The 18,934-nt window shown below is 51.3% G+C and overlaps 1 protein-coding gene across 2 annotated transcripts in view; it reads left to right on the plus strand.

Moving 5' to 3' along the window:
* SLC29A3 (solute carrier family 29 member 3) overlaps positions 1 to 18,271 on the plus strand; it is a 49,985-nt gene extending 31,714 nt beyond the window's left edge. For both annotated transcript variants that reach the window (XM_003903813.3, XM_009214737.2), the window contains 3 exons: positions 6,431 to 6,657; positions 10,966 to 11,128; positions 16,855 to 18,271. In XM_003903813.3, the coding sequence (XP_003903862.1) occupies positions 6,431 to 6,657; positions 10,966 to 11,128; positions 16,855 to 17,509 (1,045 nt within the window). In that variant the 3' untranslated portion in view covers positions 17,510 to 18,271. The remainder of the gene's footprint in view (positions 1 to 6,430; positions 6,658 to 10,965; positions 11,129 to 16,854) is intronic.
* Positions 18,272 to 18,934: the final 663 nt, after the last annotated feature.

Here is an 18,934-nt window from a genome sequence, read left to right on the forward strand (position 1 = left end):
CAATGGCTACGTTGTGGTCCAGAAACCTGGACTCCTGTTCGCCATGGCCTACTAAAACCTGAGGTCACTGATGGCAAATCTGTTTTGCCTAGTTCTAATCAATTTGTAGTGACTGCCAGATCTCTAGCTGGACAAGATTCTAAGGCAGGTCTGGCTTCAGGGAGGGTGCTGGGATTGATTAGTGATGTCTGCTCTGGGTACAGGAGGAGAGAGGGCACCACGAGTGTCTTTTACATGCTGAGCCTGAGTAGATCAGTCTTTCCAAACATATCATGCCATGGGGATATTGCAGTTATCTGTTACATAATATGATCCCAAAGCATAATGGCTTAAAACAATAGCAGTCGTGAGTACTTCTCACGTTCTGGGGGTTATCAAGGCTCAGCTGTTGTAGTCTCTCCTGCATCTGCAGTCAGATGGCCGCTGGAGCTGGCGCCATTCATATCCCCTCTCTTTCTGTCTCTTCTCTCTTTGTAGTCTCACACGTTGGCCTCAGAGTAATAGGGCGGCTTACCCAGTGGCTGAGAGCAAGGGAGGGGCTCTGTGGTTTTTACAGCCTGGTCTCGGAAGTCATGTGCTGTCACTTTTGCCACACTTGACTGGTTTGGGCAGTCACAAAGTCTACTTCGTTTCAAGGGGACATAGAACCCGCCTCCCAATGGAAGGAGGGTCAAAGAATTTGCACCCTTCTCCAAACCAAAGTGCAGTCTGGAAGAGTGAGAAGGAGAGGTGTGTTGCAGCCCCTCTTACCAACCAGCTGGCCTTTGTGGGCCTCACTCCTGCCTTCCTAGGGCCATATTCAGTGTCCTAGCAGAGGGGGCACAGCCTGCAGAGACCCCACCCCAGGAGGAGAGTGGAGGAGGGCAGAGCAGGGGCCCTGGCTGCACCTCACAGGAGAGAGGGTGTGTGGAGAGCCAGTGCAGGCAGGAGCGGGAGGCGAGGGAGAGGGGAGACAGTTGTGGTGGGGGGAACCCTTGGCTCCCTCATGGTTTTCTCTGTCTACTCACTTGGCCAGCCCTGAGGATGGGGCTATTTGTCCAGCCCAGATAGTCTAGAGAGAGCTCCCAGCCCCTTCCAGTTCCAGGATCACCATGTGAACTATAGCGAGAGTGTAATGCCTCAGTCACCCCTTGTCATGTCCCTTAGGCTTCACTGTGACCCAGGAGGGAGGCCATGACATTGCCCCATTTTCTAGGTGGAAGTCAGGAGACCACAGGGTCACTATGGGGCGGCCAAGCCTGCCTCTTGCCTCTTCAGTAGTCCGGAGGTCCCACAGGCTGAAAGTCCTCCTGGGCCATGGGTCAGGAATAGCAGGGAAGGTCTAGCCTCTGGGCCCTGAGAGAATGCTGTCTAATAATCCTAGTACTTCTGAGCATTATATCCTGCAGATGCATTATCTCCTTTAACCCTCATGGCAGCCTAAGAGCAGGAAACTGCTGTGACCCTGCTTTGAGATGGGAAAACAGGTTCATGGAGGTGACTGGCCCAGGGGAATGTGGCCATTAAGGATGGAGCCAGGTGGAGTGCAGTGGCTCAAACCTGTAATCTCAGCACTTTGGGAAGCCATGTCAGGAGGATTGCTTGAGCCCAGGAGTTTGAGAGCACCCTGGGCACTATAGCCTGGCATGGTGACACATGCATGTAGTCCCAGCTACTCAGTAGGCTGAGGCAGGAGGATTGCTTGAGCCAAGGAGTTCAAGTCTGTAGTGAGCTATGGTCACGTCACTGCACTCCAACCTCGGCTAGAATGAAAGGGAGGAGTCAGGATTTGAACCAGGACCTTCTCACCCTACATCTGTGCTTAGAACCCCTGAGCCACCTACCTCCTAGTTCCCCAACTTTGCACCCACCCCTGCCCCTGCAGCCAGAGCCACTCCCAAGATCCTTCTTGCGAGAGCCCTGTCTCTCCAGGATTCAGGCTGCTGGGATGGAAGGGGGTGGTTAAGAAGGGCTGGGTCTGTCTCCAGTGAGATGTGGGCCCCCAGGCCAGCTGCCCTCCGAGATTGGGTCCCGGCAGATGGCTCAGCAGTTACAGGACATTCTGAGAGGGGATTAGCCCACCCCTGTCCTGCCCTTCCTCCTCCTGGGCTCTAGGAGAGGGGCAAGGGCAATGCAGGAACACGCTCTGGGGCCTCCATCTGTTTCCAGGCTGTGGGAAGATGGTCTGGGCTAAGCTATTTTTTATTTAATGTGCGAGATGGAAATGTCTCCTCTTCTGCCCTCCTGGAGAACCCTGGCTTTCTCGACTGGCTTATCCGTAATCGCCAAGTGTTTTATTATGTTAAATCTTATGAGCATGATAAATACTTATGAGGAAGATATACATCTTGGAGACTTATGAAGAAATCAGTCCCCTGGGGTCCTGAGCCCTCACGAGTCAGGGAGTAGGGGGATGGGCAACCTGGGTACTGGAGGCAGCCTCTCCAAGAGTCTTCACAGGACTGAGACCTGCCCCAGGGTCTTGGTCTTGGAGCTGTCCTCTTGGCTATGCCCTGTCTCCAAGTAGAACCCCAGATGTCAGAGTAACTGAAAGTCTAGACTTTCCTAAGACCCTAAGAGCACCACCGTCTCCAGGGCCACTCTTCTTCCCTGGTGGAAGTGGCAGAGAGGGAAGCCAGTGTCCTCCGTTTGTGCCTGTGGACCAGTCTTGCACCTGGCACGTTTCGTGAAGCTTGATGAATGTTGAAAATAGCCCTGGAGCCCATGGATGGAGGCTCTGGGCAAGAGTGGTTTATGCAGCAGATAATTAGCAGGCAGGAAGGAGACCTGTGAGGATGAAGGGCCGCATAGAGGGACAGAGCAGGGGACAGAACAGCGTTCCACACTGCATTGTTTCTGGAATGCATTTGGTATTGACCTCCTCCTCTCTAATTCCTCCCCACCTTTCCTGCCCTGGGGGTGCCTGAGTAAGCAGTCCCCCAGCTCTCTGCAAAACAACCTTCCCGTTCAAGGAACTTACTACCTTGTAGCGACAGGCACACAGGAGGGCTCCCGTGATGCTGCACCATTCCTGCTGGACTTTTTCCTGGCTGTGTCTACGAGGAGGCGGTTAGAGGCAGAGGCCATTCCCCAGGCTGGCGGATGTTTCCAGCCGAACTTCCTGCCATGCTGAGGTGGCAGGGATCAAGAAGCAGACAGTCGCTGGGAGGCTCAGGCCAGCGTGAAACTGCCCCCCGGGTGCTACTGATCTCCCTTGCTTGTCAATTTGTACATCCAGCAAATATTTACCCAGTGCCTCCAGGTCCTGTGTCTGTGCTGGGGGAGAACAGGCAGGGCCCTGCCTTTTTAGCATGCCTCATCTCTCCAGCCTGGCCTTTGCCTCCTTCTTGCCCCAAGGAACTGGTTCAAACTTCTTGGCATTTGTTCCCAACCTCTCTCTCCACTTGAATTTTTTTCAGATTTAGAATCATTAGCTGTTAGGGACCTTAATATTATCTGGTCTAGCTTCTTGTTATAGATGAGGGGACCGAGGCCCAGAGAGGTTGAATATTTGTCAGGGGTTACACAGTGAGCAGATGACAGAGCTGGGCAGGGCTCTGGTCTCCTGACTCAGGCTCCATGCCCTGCTGGCTCTTATCTTGGGAGTGGATGGGACAGCTCCAGCTGCTAGGAGAGGGTGGGGACACTGTGTGACAGGGCTCAGTATGTAGGACCACCTTGAGCATCAGGGTAAGGCTTGACTGCTGGCCTCCAGGGCCCCTGCTGTACTCTTACGATAGATGCTCTGGGCCACCAAGGGTCCAGATGCCCACCTGGCTGCCCACCAGCTCCTGTCCAGGCCAGAGCCCCTGCAGACCTTGAGAAGATATGCGTTAGTGTGAGGTCTTCATGGGCATCTTAATGCAAGGTTCCCCACAATCAGGCCCTGAAACAAGGATTCAAATGCGAGTAGTTTATATGGGAGGTAAAGGTGGGAGAATACAGAATGGGGACAGGAAAGGGAAGGCAGTCAGCAGAGGATTCCTTATCAAGTCAGCTCCCTCAGAAGGGACAAGAACACAGTCCTGCTGGGGATCTCGGAGAGCCAGTGTGGAGCATGGCTGAGCAGGAGGGAGCTGAGCTGGAGTATTTATATACCAACTTCCCTAGTCATTGGTTGAAGGCTGCTCTTAGGAGGTGTTACTTACCTGTCACTCCCAGCATTGGTGTAGCTTCTGACCCTGTCATTCCCAGCTTGAAACCCTGATGTACCCCTTTGTGTTAGTGGGTACTTTTAGTAGGAACAAGAGAGACACAAAAAAGGATGTCCCCTTTCTTTAAGTGGAAATTAAAGGCAGGTCCACCTTTAGGCATCATTGGATCAAGGGGATCTCCTCTGCACCCCCCCTGGGCTCTGTGTGTCTCTGCATGGCTTTTCCTCCGTGTCTAGCCTCGTCCCACACAGCTGGCTAGATGGCAGCCAGCAGCCCCAGACACAGTCTCGGCGGCGAGCTTCTCTCCACAGCTTCCATGTAGCAGTCCCAGGGAAGACTTAATGACCCTGTGTGGGTCACATGCTAATTCCTAACTCAACCCCAGGGACCAGGAGCAGGGAACACTCTGATTGTCCCAGGCTGCGTCACGTGCCTGTTGTTGGTGGCTCTGTCGGTGTGGGTATGGGCAACCTGGCTGACCACCTCCCCAGGATGACTAGGCCAAGGAATGTTCTCCCAGGGGGTGGTGCTGACAAAGGCCCTACGCCCCGCCCTCCTCCAGCACGTGAGTCCACACGCCTCTCTCCAGCATCACCTCTGTGCTCCTCTGCTCCCATCTTGACTGCAGCCAGAGTCCATTTGCAGCTCCCTGAACATGCCTCGCTCTCTCTCCCAAGACATGTGCACTCACATCCTCATTCATCGTTACCATCCAGCATAGACATTGCCTCCAAATGACCTTCCACGATGCCCAGGGTGGGTTTAGTGCCCCTCAGATGTGCTGCATGATGCCCTGGGCCTCCTGATGGAGCATCTGCCACAGTGGTACCTGTTGCTGGTCTGTCCCGTGTCCTGGGCATCCAGCACAGTACTGGACACACAGTAGTTGCTCAGTGCACATTTGCAGAATGACCACACCATTGAGTATACACGTTAACAATCTGAGTGATGGGCTGGGATTCAGCACACCTGGGTTCTCATCCAAGCTCCCTACGGAGTCACTCCACAACCTTGAACTGTCCCTTCACTTCCTTGGGCTTCCTCACACCCCTTAGAAAGCAGTGACAGCACCTGCTGTCTCTTTAGCTGAGGACCAGAGGGAAACTCAGATTAGCCTTTCAAATTTTTCTTTTTTTAATAAAAAAAAAATTATGGAATCTGGCTTTTCTCCCAGCCCCTCCCACTGGTTAGCAGGAAAATTAACTACACATCCAATCCGGTTTAAAGCTTAGTCTAATCTGATGATTTAAGCAGCCCCTTGAGATGATGTTCTTGCTCCCTAGAATAAAAATGTGCAGCTTCTCAGATAGACTGCTTCCCTGCTTTTCTCCCCAGGCCAGTATGGGGGCTGGGAAGAGTGCATGGCTCATATGCAGGCCTGGTGCTAGGGAGTGTGAGGGTTCCCTGGGCCCCAGGCAGCACTCACTTGGCATCAGCTGCTCCCCATGATGACTGAGGTCATCACAGGAGGATGCCCCTGCCCTGACCACCACTTCTGTGCCATCCATATTTCCTCACTCCAGGGGAGGCAGTAGAACATCATTCTGAGAACTGACCAGAGCCAGACCTCCTGGGTTCATTGCTGAGTGACTTTGAGCAAGTTCCGCAACCTCTCTGACCTCAACTTCCTTATCTGTATACATGGGATAGGTAGGAATACCTGTCTTACAGAACCAGTATAAGAATCAAACACACTGGCATATAGGAAATGCCTAGAAGAGTGCTAGAAAAGTATGCATTAAACACTGTTTGAGTGTTTGCAATGATGATGATGATGATTTTCTTCCCTTCTTCCCTTTCCCCCCAAACCTTCCGCTAAGTTTTGGGGAAAGGAAGCTCAGTGGGTGGCTGCTCTGTTTAAACACTAGACAAAGCCAGCAGGAGCTCAGCCCTGTGGCAGGAAGAGCAGGGGTTTGCCTCAAACATCCTGGTGTCCTTGTGTCCTTGAACCTCACAACAAGGTGAAAAGCAGCACTACCCACTGAGCGCTGGTCCCGATCCAGGCACTGCCCTCTGCACCCCACACTGCTCACTTCTTCCACCACACCCCCACATGAGTTGAATCAACTCCCCCCATTGTACAAGTTCAAAAGCTGAAACCAGAGCAACTGAGTCCCTTACCCAAGGCCACACAGCTAGGGAGCCAGGAAAGCAGGATTCGAGTTCAGGCCTCTTGACTGCAGAGTGAGTAGTCCTAACTGCTAAGCTCGCCTGCTTCACTTAAGGTGGCTCACCAGCCCCAGCCCACACAGGAGCCCCAAAGGGGTGTCTAACGGCTTCTGGCATCCTCGCCCCAGGGTTGCGGTCCACATCCGTGTCCTGGCCTCACTGACGGTCATCCTGGCCATCTTCATGGTGATAACCGCACTGGTGAAGGTTGACACCTCCTCCTGGACCCGTGGCTTTTTTGCTGTCACCATTGTCTGCATGGTGATCCTCAGCGGTGCCTCCACTGTCTTCAGCAGCAGCATCTATGGCATGACCGGCTCCTTCCCTATGAGAAACTCCCAGGCACTGATATCAGGTGAGAGCCGGGGTCCGGGCAGCTGACCAGGTTCATCCACCCAGGAGTCATGGGAGGGAGCCAGAGATGAGCATGTGGTGGCCTTTTCTGAAAAGGAAGTGGCGTGGGTGCTACTTGTGTTTCAGTCATCTAGTAATGTAGAACAAGCTACCCCAAAACTTAGTGGCTTAGAACAACAACAGTCATTTCTATTACTCACAAATTTGCAGCTCGGACAGGAGTTTGCAGGTGTAGCTCTTCTCTTCTCCCCATGGCATCAGCCAGCATAGCTCGACGGGGAGCTGGAGGATCCAGTTCCAGGTGGTGCGCTCTCCTGGCTGGCGTGTTGGTGGTGGCTGCTGGCTGGAAGCTTAGCCAGGGCTGAGCTGGGGCCAAGGACTTCCATTCCTCTCTATGTGGACCTCAAATGGCAACTTTGACTTCCTCATGGCATGGTGTCTGGGTTGCAAAAGCCAGCATTTCAGGAGATCCAGGCAGAAGCTTTATTTCTGATTTAGCAAAAGAAGCCACATAGGGTCAGTTCTACCATAGCCATAAGCTCACACAGACTCGAGACAGATGGACCCACCTCTGGGAGAGTAGGCAAGTCTCCCACTGTGACTGTGAGAAGGTAGGCAGGAGGGGAGATGGAGTTGCAGCTATTTTTGGATAACATGGTCTGCCTACAAAATGCAGTTCCTGAAACCAGTCTTCTTCCCTTTCCTTCCCTCCTTCTCCTATTCCTCTTCTATTTTTCCTTTTCCTTATCTTTTTTCCCCTTCTTGTCTCCTTTCCTTCCTTCTGTCTTTTCTTCCTTTCTGATTTTATAGAGAACTTGCTATGTCCTGGGGATGCAAAGATGAACAAGCACTGGTCCCCTCGGAGCTGATGGCTCAGTGAATAAACTCTCATCCCCAGCTCCCCCAAGCTTTGGTATTCCGTGGGTGTGCCTGTGCACGACGTGGTCTGACCCCTCTAGCTGACGTTTGATGCTGATGTTGATGAGCCTGTTCCGGAGGCCTTGGCAGTTTTGTTCTCTAAGCTGGAGACACACACGTCTCTCACCCAGGTGACCCAGCCAGGTAAAAAGGAGTGGGTCAGGAACCATTGGTGCTTTGCCAGGAGGCCACAGTCCCTGGGAGCAAGACTGGAGGCTCTGCTGCTGTGTCTGCCCCTCCACATGCCCCTGTTCTGCAGAGGAGAGCTCTAAACATTTGCCCACTGACAGCAGTTTCACAAGGAACCTGCACTGTGCCCCTCAGTTAATAACACCGGGAAGCATGTGGCCAGGATGACAATACTTTGACAAGGGTATGTCCCTTCCCCACTCAGGCCAGTGCCAGACATCACTGGTGGATCTTTATCTTTCATCCTGAGCTTCTAAATCCTTCTCAGCGCAGCACTTGAGGCAGTTACTCTCAGCAGTCAGAGTCTAGATGTGAGCTTCAATCTGTTTGCCATTTCTGAGATCGGATTAGGCTTCTGGCTGTATCCTGGGAAACACTTGAGCCTAAGATAAAATAAAAATGGACCTGTTGCTAAGTTTCCTGGGTGCAGGCAACACGTACTAGCGATGCTTTCAAACGGGCATTTCTGGACTAAAGGCAGTGGCCACTGGACATGGGATTTAATCCCTTCTGTCACCATGGTCTCAGAAGGAGGCTCTTGTCCCCTTAGTTCCTTCCATCCTTGCTGGCAGCCTCTCCAGGAGCCAGTGACCAAACTTACCATTTGCATTGACAAGCAGTCCTCGGGTTCCTCTGTCCACCTGTGATCTTCTAGGGATGGGGAGTCTCCTGTGGATTTTTCAGAAAGTCTATTTAGAAAAGTGGGGAAGTTTAGTACTTCTATGCCAGTATTAATGACCCTGAGTCTAAACCATGGTCACCACTGTATGGGGCCCTTGTGGGCGCCCAACACCCTGGAATATCAAGGTGTCCCAGTCTCCCAGAGGTCGCAAGGCCACCTCGCCAGCCCCACTTGCTTTTTTTTCCAGCACAGCCTGTCTGTGAATTCCACATGCCTTGGCATCTGAGGAACAATTCATTTGTTTTGCGCTGGTGTTTTTTTAAACCCCTCATTTGCATGTATTTCCATAACTGATGAGATAAAAGTAGAGAGTCATGAAGGATGAGCTCCCGGAGGCCTGGTTTGTTGTTGATGATAATATTGTAAATTCTCTACAAGTTGGAAAGAGAGAGAGGAAAATCAGTAGGCAGTGATGTTAAGATCTCTTCCTTGGGGCGGCTGGGGAGTGTCTTACTGAGTTTAACCCCAGTTCTTACAAAATGTCTAGGCGGGGATTACAGCTTCTCAGAAGTGGGCATCCTCTTGGCAAAGGGTTTACCCGTTGTTGCTGCTTTGATGTGAGAAGGACAGAAATAGCCAAGCACCTAACTGGGAATCAGAAAGGATTTGTTTGGTATTTGGCACTTCTCCTCGCCAGGCAGGCTTCTGAGTGCCTCACGTGTACTGATCCTTTTAATCTTCATCACAGCCCTATGAGGCGGGTATGATGAACACCCCCATTGTATAGATGAGGATACAGAGGCACAGTGAGGTTAAGGACTTGCTGAAGGTCACATAACTGGAAGTAGTACAGCCAGGTTTGGACTCGGATGTTTTGATTCTAGAGTCTATGTTCCTAATTACAGTGCTAATTTTTATACCTTTGCCCTCCCTCAAGTACTACCCAGGCTAATACAACTTATGGTGGGGAGGCTGGGGAAAGGATCCTCCATCGGGCCAAGGGCTATTCTCTGTAGAGCCACAGAGGCCACAGGCAGAGCATGGGGAGCCGTGATGGCACACCATGGTGGACGGGGCCTGACTGTCCTGCTTCCCCTCTGCTTCGTGCAACAGTGGGCAGGAAAGTGGTGCTGCGTAAGAGCTGCCCAATGGAGACAGAGCAGGCCATGCCCACACAGACCCAGACTTCTTCCCACCTCTTCAGGAATAGACATTCTGATCTTCTGAAGTGGGCAGGTTCATCCTGCCAGTCAACCCGGCTCATCCACCAGGCCCTTCCCACATTGATGGTGATGGTCTTGGCCTTGTAGTCAGTGCTTTTCCATTCATCATCCTGTTTCCACCTCACTACAGTCACCTGTGATGAACAGGACAAGTATTAGCCCCACTTTCCAGGCAAATAAACATAGGCAGGGAAGAAAGTAAGTGATCTGCCCACGCTGGTGCCAGCGTTCCCAAGCAGTGCTGCACACAGGCCTTCTGACTCGTGGCCAGCACAGGAAGACGACCCATGGCTGTGAGGGTTCTAAGGAACAGAAGGACATGTCTGCTGCCTCCCAGAAGCAACGGTACAATCGTGGCAAGGCAGGGCATAGTGTTTGTTGAAGGCTACTGTGTGCCAGGCCCTTTCTGAACATCATCTCAGTCAGTCCTCAAAGCAACCACACAGGGTGGGGTTGTTATTCCCATTCTACAAGCGAGCACACTGTAAAGTCAGAGAAGCCACGTTACCCCTAGGGTCCCAGCTAGCAAGTAGCAGAGTCCAGGGTGACACGTCCATCCGCCTGACTCCTAGGCCCGTTGGCACCCTAGTAAGTCATGTGGCCTCCTCTGTTAGGTAGCGGTGAAAGGTGTGGCAGCCACACGGTCTCACGGGTAATATGTATCAAAGCCATTGGCAAGGAGAACATTCCATGTGGTGGGGTGGTTGCGTGCTTGTGTGTGTGCGTAGGTGTGTGACTGTGTGTGTGTGAGTGTTGTATGTGTTACACATGCATTCACATGTGTGTGGTGCCACAGTCGCCTTGGGGTACACAGCAGGTTCTGTGAGCTCATGGGTGGGCAATGGTGGGGGTTTATAGCCAGTGAGGACACCCCAGAAAGGGTGGCCTCCGGGCAGCCCCTGGGCCTCCTTCCCAGTTTGGTTGGTGGGTGCTTTGGGCTGGGGACAGAGAAGAGGAAATCCAGAGGTCTCTGGCACTTCCTGCCCCTAAATCTAAAATTTCAGCCCCCACTAGAAGGGCAATAAAGAGAGATGGAGGTCAAGGGTCTGAGGTGCAACAGGAAAGGCAGCGGACTGGTGGTCCCCTGGAGGCCATGTGCCACCTCAGGCAGCAGCCTCTGACAAGTCCAGCAGAGAGAGGGGGACACGACCCCCTCGGAAACTCAGGAAACGCTGGAAATGCTTGACTGCTGGGCCCTCCCTGTCTCTGAGGCTTCAGGACACTGAGAGAGCTTTGGCATTTTTCGCACTGAGGAATTTTTATTTTGGTTTGTGAAACCCAAGCAGGGAGGGGCCTGCAGGCACTCCTCCTCCTCGCCCACCCCTCACCATCTCTGCATGTCCTCTGTTCTCTGCAGGAGGAGCCATGGGCGGGACAGTCAGCGCCGTGGCCTCCCTGGTGGACTTGGCTGCATCCAGTGATGTGAGGGACAGCGCCCTGGCCTTCTTCCTGACAGCCACCATCTTCCTCGTGCTCTGCATGGGACTCTACCTGCTGCTGTCCAGGCTAGAGTATGCCAGGTGAAGGTGCCACTCACTGTCCACGCCTCCTTCCTGTGTGTCCAGTTATGGCCATGCTTCTTTTTCTCAGCAAATTCTATGCTGGCTTCTTGTCTAGGTGCTATGACTCAAAGCAGTTGCTCAACAAATTGGCTTGGCTGGTGAACGTGAGAAGCTGGCTCTGTGCTGCGCCCAAGCAGTTGGAGCCTCACGTTTAATCATGGTGAACAGTAGTTCCCATTGGTGAAACACAGCCCCTTATTCCAGCGCTGTGTTCCTGCTAGCGTGATGTGTTCTACCTCATTCAATGCTCACACCTCTATCCAGGAACCGTGGAGCACACCTGTAATCCCAGCACTTTGGGAGGCCAAGGCAGTAGATTGCCTGAGCCCAGGAGTTCAAGACCCATTCTGGGCAACACAGTGAGACCCTGTCTCTACAAAAAATAAAAACTTGGCTAGGCATGGCACCATGTGCCTCTAGTCCCAGCTACTCAGGAGGCTGAAGTAGGAGGATCGCTCGAGCCCAGGAGTTAGAGGCTGCAGTGAGCTGATTGCACTACTGCAATTCCAGCCTGGGTGACAGCAAGACCATGTCTCTCTAAAAAACAAACAAACAAAGAAACAAAAAACAAACTCACACTCCTCTGTTCCTCTTAGAGTACAGTACTATTATTATTTATTATTATTCCCATGCACAGATTAGAAAACCAGGGTTCAGAGAGATTAAATTGCTGTTGTTTTTGAAGAGACAGGGTCTCACTCTGCAGGCCAGGCTGGAGTGCAGTGATGCAATCATGGCCTGCTGCAGCCTTGACCTCCTGGGCTCAAGCTATCCTTCCACTTCAGCCTCCCAAATAGCTGGGACTCCAGGTGTACCACCACACCCAGCTATTTTTTTAAAAGTTTTTGTAGGCCGGACACGGTGGCTCACGCCTGTAATCCCAACACTTTGGGAGGCCGAGGCGGGCCAGATCACAAGGTTAGGAGATCGAGACCATCCTGGCTAACACAGTGAAACCCCGTCTCTACTAAAAATACAAAAAATTAGCCAGGCATGGTGGTGGGCGCCTGTAGTCCCAGCTACTCGGGAGGCTGAGGCAGGAGAATGGCGTGAACCTGGGAGGCGGAGCTTGCAGTGAGCCGAGATCATGCCACTGCGCTCCAGCCTGGGTGACAGAGCAAGATTCCATCTCAAAAAAATAAATAAAAAAAAAAGAGAAAGAAAAACAAAAAACAGTTTTTGTAGAGACAGAGTCTTACTGTGTTGCCCAGGCTGGTCTTGAACTCCTATGCTCAAGTGATCCTCCTGCCTCAGCCTCCCAAAGTGCTAGGATTACAGGCATGAGCCACAGTGCCCGGCATAAAGAGGTTAAATTACTTGCCTGAATCTCAGAGCCAGTAGGTAGTAGAGCCAGGCAGGATTTTAAGATGACTCCAAACCTGTGCTTGGACAGCTTGCTGCCTTATGGGGCTTCTTTCCACCTCTAGGACCTGTTTTCTCGCCTCGAGTCTTACTCTTGCTTTCTCTCTCCAGTTCCTCCTTTTGCTTTCTTGCTTCCTGCTGCTTTTTACAAAAACAACCCTTGTCTTTCTCTCATGTTTTATTGTTTTCAAAGCATTTTCCTCTCCACTATTATTTGATATAGAAAAGGCAGGAGTTATCCCCATTTAATGGGTAAGGAAACTAAGACCAAGAGAAAGCTAAGTGGTGTGCCAGGTGCGTGAGCCAGCAGAGCTGGGGAGAGATCTGCCCCTGATGCGGCCCTGTTCCACAGGAAGCTATTTTTTGCAGTGGCACAAAGCTAAGCAGTTTACGTGTGTATTTTTGTTTATGATTTATGACAATCTGTGCATTTGTGATTGTATTTTCTCACTTGAGAGCTGGGGAAACTGAGGCTTAGGAGAGTTCACAAGCACGCCCCAGCTCACTCATCTGGTGAGTCACAGGCAGGACCGGAGTTGTTTCCGGAGTAGCCTCTCCCCACCAGCTCATGCTATATCCCTGGCTCACGACTGCAAGAGCCTTTTCTCATCATTCATTCTCCCTGTCCTCATGAGAGTCACCTCGTTAACCCCTAGAACCCCCAGCCTTCCAGCAGAACATCGATTCCCCCTGGGCTGGGAGGGAGCCACTTTCCTCAGCTGTAGGACTCTTCACCGCTTCAGCAGTCCTCAGGGTTCAGGAGGGTAGGAGGAGGCTGATCTGCTTGAGCTATGCAGTATCCCAGGCACCTACAGACGCCTGGGCTGCCCAGCTCTCCCCGCCCCTTCAGGGCTGTCATCAGAAATTGCCTAGCTGTGGCTCCAGCCTGACGTCCCCGAGCTTCCTGCTGCCTGGCTGGCTGTCCATCCCCCAGCATCCTGTACTCTGCCTGGCACCTCAGCGTTGTGCCTTAAATGATTCTACAGCCACTGAATGAACAGAGGAACGGGAGGGCCGCCCCACTCCTTGTGCTGTTTCCTCATGTCCTATTTCTGGTGCTTTGGGTGGTCGGTTTCCAGCAGGGTAGTCAACCTTCCTTGCTTGCCTAGAGCCAAAGGAGCTCCCAGGACAAGGGACTGTAAGTATTAAAACCAGGACAGTTTCAGGCAAACCAGGATGGTTGGTCACCCTAGTTCCTAGTCTCATTTGGGCAGGCCAAAGTCCCTTACAGCTGAGCATGTGAGACAGAGAACACCCAGGACCATGCTATCCTGTAGACTTTTCTATTTCTTTTTCTTTTTCTTTTTTTGAGACAGAGTCTCACTCTGTCACCCAGGTTGGAGTGCAGTGGCGCAATCACGGCTCACTGCAGCCTTGATCTCCAGGGCTCAAGCAATCCTCAAGTTAGCCTCCCAAGTATTTGGGACAACAGGCATGGGCCACCACGCCCAGCTAATTTTTGTATTTTTTGTAGAGACAGAGTTTCACCATGTTGGCCAGGCTGGTCTCAAACCCCTGACCTCAAGTGATCCGCCTGCCTCAGCCTCCCAAAGCCCTGGGATTGATTATAGACACGAGCCGCTGTGCCTGGACAGAAGCTTCTGTTTCTTTGCTGATTAAAACTAGGGTCAGGATTTGTGGGCTCATAGACACTTCTCTAAGGATGGGGCTCATGGAGAGAGCTGTGCTCCCAGGTCTGCTTGAACTAAATCTTCCTGAAAAGGCAAGCTCGCCCGTCCTACATTTGGGAGGGTGAGGTGACGCAGGAAAATTTGGAAGAACTTAGGAGGAAGAGCTGTGACCAGAGGAACTTGGTGGGGAATTTCCTGAGAGCAGACTTAAGGCAAGGACCTGACAACGCTGAATAGAGGGGAAGTAAGAATATTCCTTTCCCTAGATAGCGATTGTGAAACCAGACAGGGCTCTTGGCTAAAGCACCCCATTCACCGCCACTCGAGAGCGATTCTGGGGAGGGGCCCTCTCACACACCCACTCACCCACCACCCACATTCGAGTTATCTGCAGGTCCTTAGGGTAGGAAGACTGACTGGGGCTTCACAACTTGGCTGTATGAAACCTCCATTTTACAGAGGAGGAAGCAGGCCCAGAAAGGAGTGTGCCTGGCCCAAGATCACACAGGGAGGCAGAGACAAGGCTGAAACCAGAACCAAGTTACTGCTTACACACACACCCCTACACTAATTCCCTCTGTTTGAGCTGCATTAATACAGTCAGCCTGTATCTTCTGGTTTTCAGATACCTGGGGCCCAGAGAGGTTGAGTGGCCCAGGCAAGTTCACACAGTAAGGGAAAGTGATCTAAGCTTTCTCACTGGTCAGAGTAGCAGAAGTTGGAGAGATTGATGACATTCAGTGTTGAAGATATGGAAGACACTTCTATAGGCTACTTCTCAGTTCTTTCAACAGTTATGTGTTGAAGGGCTGCTCTGTGCCTAAAGATTTAGCTAGAAATAGTCAAATGTGGTCCTTGCTCCAGGAACCTGTCTTCTTCTTCTTCTTTTTTTTTTTTTTTTTTTTGGATGAAACTTTCTTCTTTTCCCCGGGTTGGAGTACAGTGGCGTGATCTTGGCTCACTGCAACGTCCACCTCCCGGGTTCAGGCGATTCTCCTGCCTCAGCCTCCTGAGTAGCTGGGACTACAGTCGCACACCACACCACCATGCCTGGCTAATCTTTGTATTTTTAGTAGAGATGGGGTTTCACCATTGGGTCAGGCTGGTCTTGAACTCCTGACCTCAGGTGACCTGCCCACCTCAGCCTCCCAAAGCGTTGGGATTACAGACGTGACAAGAACCTATCTTCTACCGAAGGAGACACATGATAAACAAGTAAGCCAATGCAATTGCTATAGATTGTGGTCAGATCTTTTGAAGGAACTAAACAGGTGCTCTGGTAGAGATGAACAGGGCAAGTTACTTCAGTTAGGGTGGGTAAATGGTGCTGAGCAGAGTTAAACCGGTAATACCTATTAGGAGAGCAGTTTATCAGTAGCTATCAAAATGTTAAAGGTGTAAACCTTTTAATCCAGCAATTTCCTCTTCTAGAAGTCTGCCCTACCAAAATACTAGTATACATGCGCAAGGATTTACGTGTAGGGATATTCATTGCAACACTGTCTGTAGTAATGAAAAGTTGAGGCAACCTAAGTGTCCATCAGTAGGGGAGCAGTTAAATTGTACATCCATTGGGTGAACCATCATAGACTAACATAAAGGAGACATAGGCCATGTGTTCCTGTGTAGAAGGATGGCCACGCGATACTGTTCTTTATGCAATTTTATGTATTCATTTATGTCTCACAGTTTTGCAGGATTTAGGCAGTTAGTATAAGGCACTTGTGTATATTATTTACATATATTGTATTTAGGCATTACACTGTTGTAGAAAGTTTTACAATATGTATGGCTTGACCCCACTCTTGCTTAAGAAATGTAACTGTGTGAGTGTTGTTTGTGTGTGCGTGGAATAGTATGTACCAGATTGGTTTTTCTGTTGTTTTGTTTTGTTGAGACAGGGTTTCACTCTGTTATCCAGGCTGGAGTGTGGTAATGTGATCATAGCTCACTATATTGAACAACTGGGCTCAAGCAATCCTCCTGCCTCAGCCTCCCCGGTAGCTGGGACTACGGGCATATACCACCACCCCTGGCTAATTTTATTTTTAAATTATTATTATTATCATCATTTTTGTAGAGACAGGGTTTCACTTTGTTGTACAGGCTGATGTTGAACGCCTGGGCTCAAGCAATCCTTCTGCCTCTGTCTCCCAAAGTATTGGGATTATAGGCATGAGCCATCAGGCCTGGCCTAGAATGTTAACGGCCAGTACCACTAAGGAGTAAAATCAGAAGTGGGAAGAGGTCAGAGTCCTCTTTCTATTAATACTATACCATTTATTTTTTGTATTATTTGGGTTTGTTGTATCAAGCATGTATTCATTTTATCATTTTAGAAATTTGCATTTTTAATATTATTTTACCTCTATTTTCCTAAAACATAACAAAAACAGGTGAGCCAGGACAGGGGCCCAGACTCACCATGCGGTGGTCAGTCCTGGTTTCCTCTGTCCCTGCTCGTGGCATGCCCACCACGCTGGCTGGCAGGCAGGCCAGGGACAGTGCAGGCCTTCCTCTGACCACCTCGCGACAGCATCCATCATCTCAGGGAACGCTGGGGCTGTAGGCATATGGGGCTTGGGCTTTCCATGCTGGGTTGGAAGGTTCTGTTCTGAGTGCCCACCCCTGGCTGTGCTGACTCAGATCCCAAGCAACCTGCTTGACGGTGGCCCTGTCTCCTCCCCGCAGGTACTACATGAGGCCTGTTCTTGTGGCCCGTGTGTTTTCTGGTGAAGAGGAACTTCCTCAGGACTCCCCCAGTGTCCCTTTGGTGGCCTCCAGATTCAGTGATTCTCACACGCCCCCTCTCCGCCCCATCCTGAAGAAGACGGCCAGCCTGGGCTTCTGTGTCACCTATGTCTTCTTCATCACCAGCCTCATCTACCCCGCCGTCTGTGCCAACATCGAGTCCCTTAACAAGGACTCAGGCTCACTGTGGACCACCAAGTTCTTCATCCCCCTCACTACCTTCCTCCTGTACAACTTTGCTGACCTGTGTGGCCGGCAGCTCACCGCCTGGATCCAGGTGCCAGGGCCCAACAGCAAGGCGCTGCCAGGGTTCGTGCTCCTCCGGACCTGCCTCATCCCCCTCTTTGTGCTCTGTAACTACCAGCCCCGCGTCCACCTGAAGACCGTGGTCTTTCAGTCCGATGTGTACCCTGCACTCCTCAGCTCCCTGCTGGGGCTCAGCAACGGCTACCTCAGCACCCTAGCCCTCCTCTATGGGCCTAAGATTGTGCCCAGAGAGCTGGCCGAGGCCACGGGGGTGGTGATGTCCTTTTATCTGTGCTTGGGCTTAACGCTGGGCTCAGCCTGCTCCACCCTCCTGGTGCACCTCATCTAGGAGGGAGGACACGAGGACATTGGTGCTTCAGAGCCTTGGAAGATGAGGAGAGAGTGCAAGAAGGCTGGGGGCCATGGAGGAGAGGCCTAGAGTTTCGCTTGGGACAGACAGCAGAGCACACTCCGGCCTCATCCCTCCCAAGATGCCAGTGAGCCACGTCCATGCCCATTCCGTGTGAGGCAGATATTCCAGACACGTTAACAGAACACTCTGAGACAGTTGAAGAAGAAATAGTACAAAGCAGTGGTACTCCCTTCACAGCCGAAGGTTAACATTCCACCTTCTTTCTAGCCCTTCAAAGGTGCTGCCAGTGTTCGCCCTAGAGTTGTTACAAAGCCAGTGCCAAAACCCAGCCATGGGCTCTTTGCATCCTCCCAGCTGTGCTCATTCCAACTGACGGTGAGATGCAAGCAAATGCTCAGCCCTCCTTACCCTGAAGGGGTCTCCCTGGAATGGAATTCCCCCTGGCATGGTCAGTCCTCAGGCCCAAGACTCAGACCCCTGTGTTCTGTGGGTGAACAACTGCCCACCAACCAGACTGGAAAACCCAGAAAGACGGGCCTTCCACGAATGCTTCATTCCAGAGGGACCAGAGGGCCTCCCTGTGCAAGGGATCAAGTGTGTCTAGCCTGGGTTTTCAAAGAGGGATCCTCATGGCCTGGTGGTCTATGGCCTGGGTCAAGATGAGGGTCTTTTAGTGTTCCTATTTACAACATGTCAAAGCCATTGGTTCAAGGGCATAATAAATACTTGAGTATTCTATGTAAGCCTCATTGATGTCTCTGTTAGTCAGAGTCTTAACAAGCAATGGCATACTCAGATTAGGCAATATGAGGATTTTTAAAAATTGTATTATTCTTATTATTGAGACAAGATATCACTCTGCCACCCAGGCTGGAGTGCAGTAGCTCAATCATAGCTCACTGCAGCCTTGAACTCCTGGGCTCAAGTGATCTTCCAGCCTCAGCCTCCTGAGTAGCTGGGACTACAAGTGCACACTACCATGGCTGGCTAATTTCTGTATTTTTAAAATTTTTCATAGAGATGGGGTATTACTATGTTGCCCAACCTGGTCTTGAATTCCTGAGCTCGAGCGATCCTCCCACCTCAGCTTCCCAAAGTGCTGGGAGTACAGGTGTGAGCCACTGTGCCAGCCTAATTTGAGGATTTTCTTTTTTTTTTCTTTTTTTTTTTTTTGAGATGAAGTCTTGCTCTGTTGCCCAGGCTGGAGTGCAGTGGCGCAATGTTGGCTCACTGCAACCTTGAGGATATTTTAAGAGCAGGTGTAGGAACCCCAGGGGGTTGTGCATTCTATCTAAAAACTAGTAATAGGGAGGCCATTCCAGCTCAAGCCTGATGTGGTGGGCGGGAGGGAGTCCTTCTAGAACCTAGGGAGTGACTTTGTCTGGGGATGGGTTGGGACAC

Source organism: Papio anubis, chromosome 11, assembly GCF_008728515.1.
Source record: "Papio anubis isolate 15944 chromosome 11, Panubis1.0, whole genome shotgun sequence".
Taxonomy (NCBI): domain Eukaryota; kingdom Metazoa; phylum Chordata; class Mammalia; order Primates; family Cercopithecidae; genus Papio; species Papio anubis.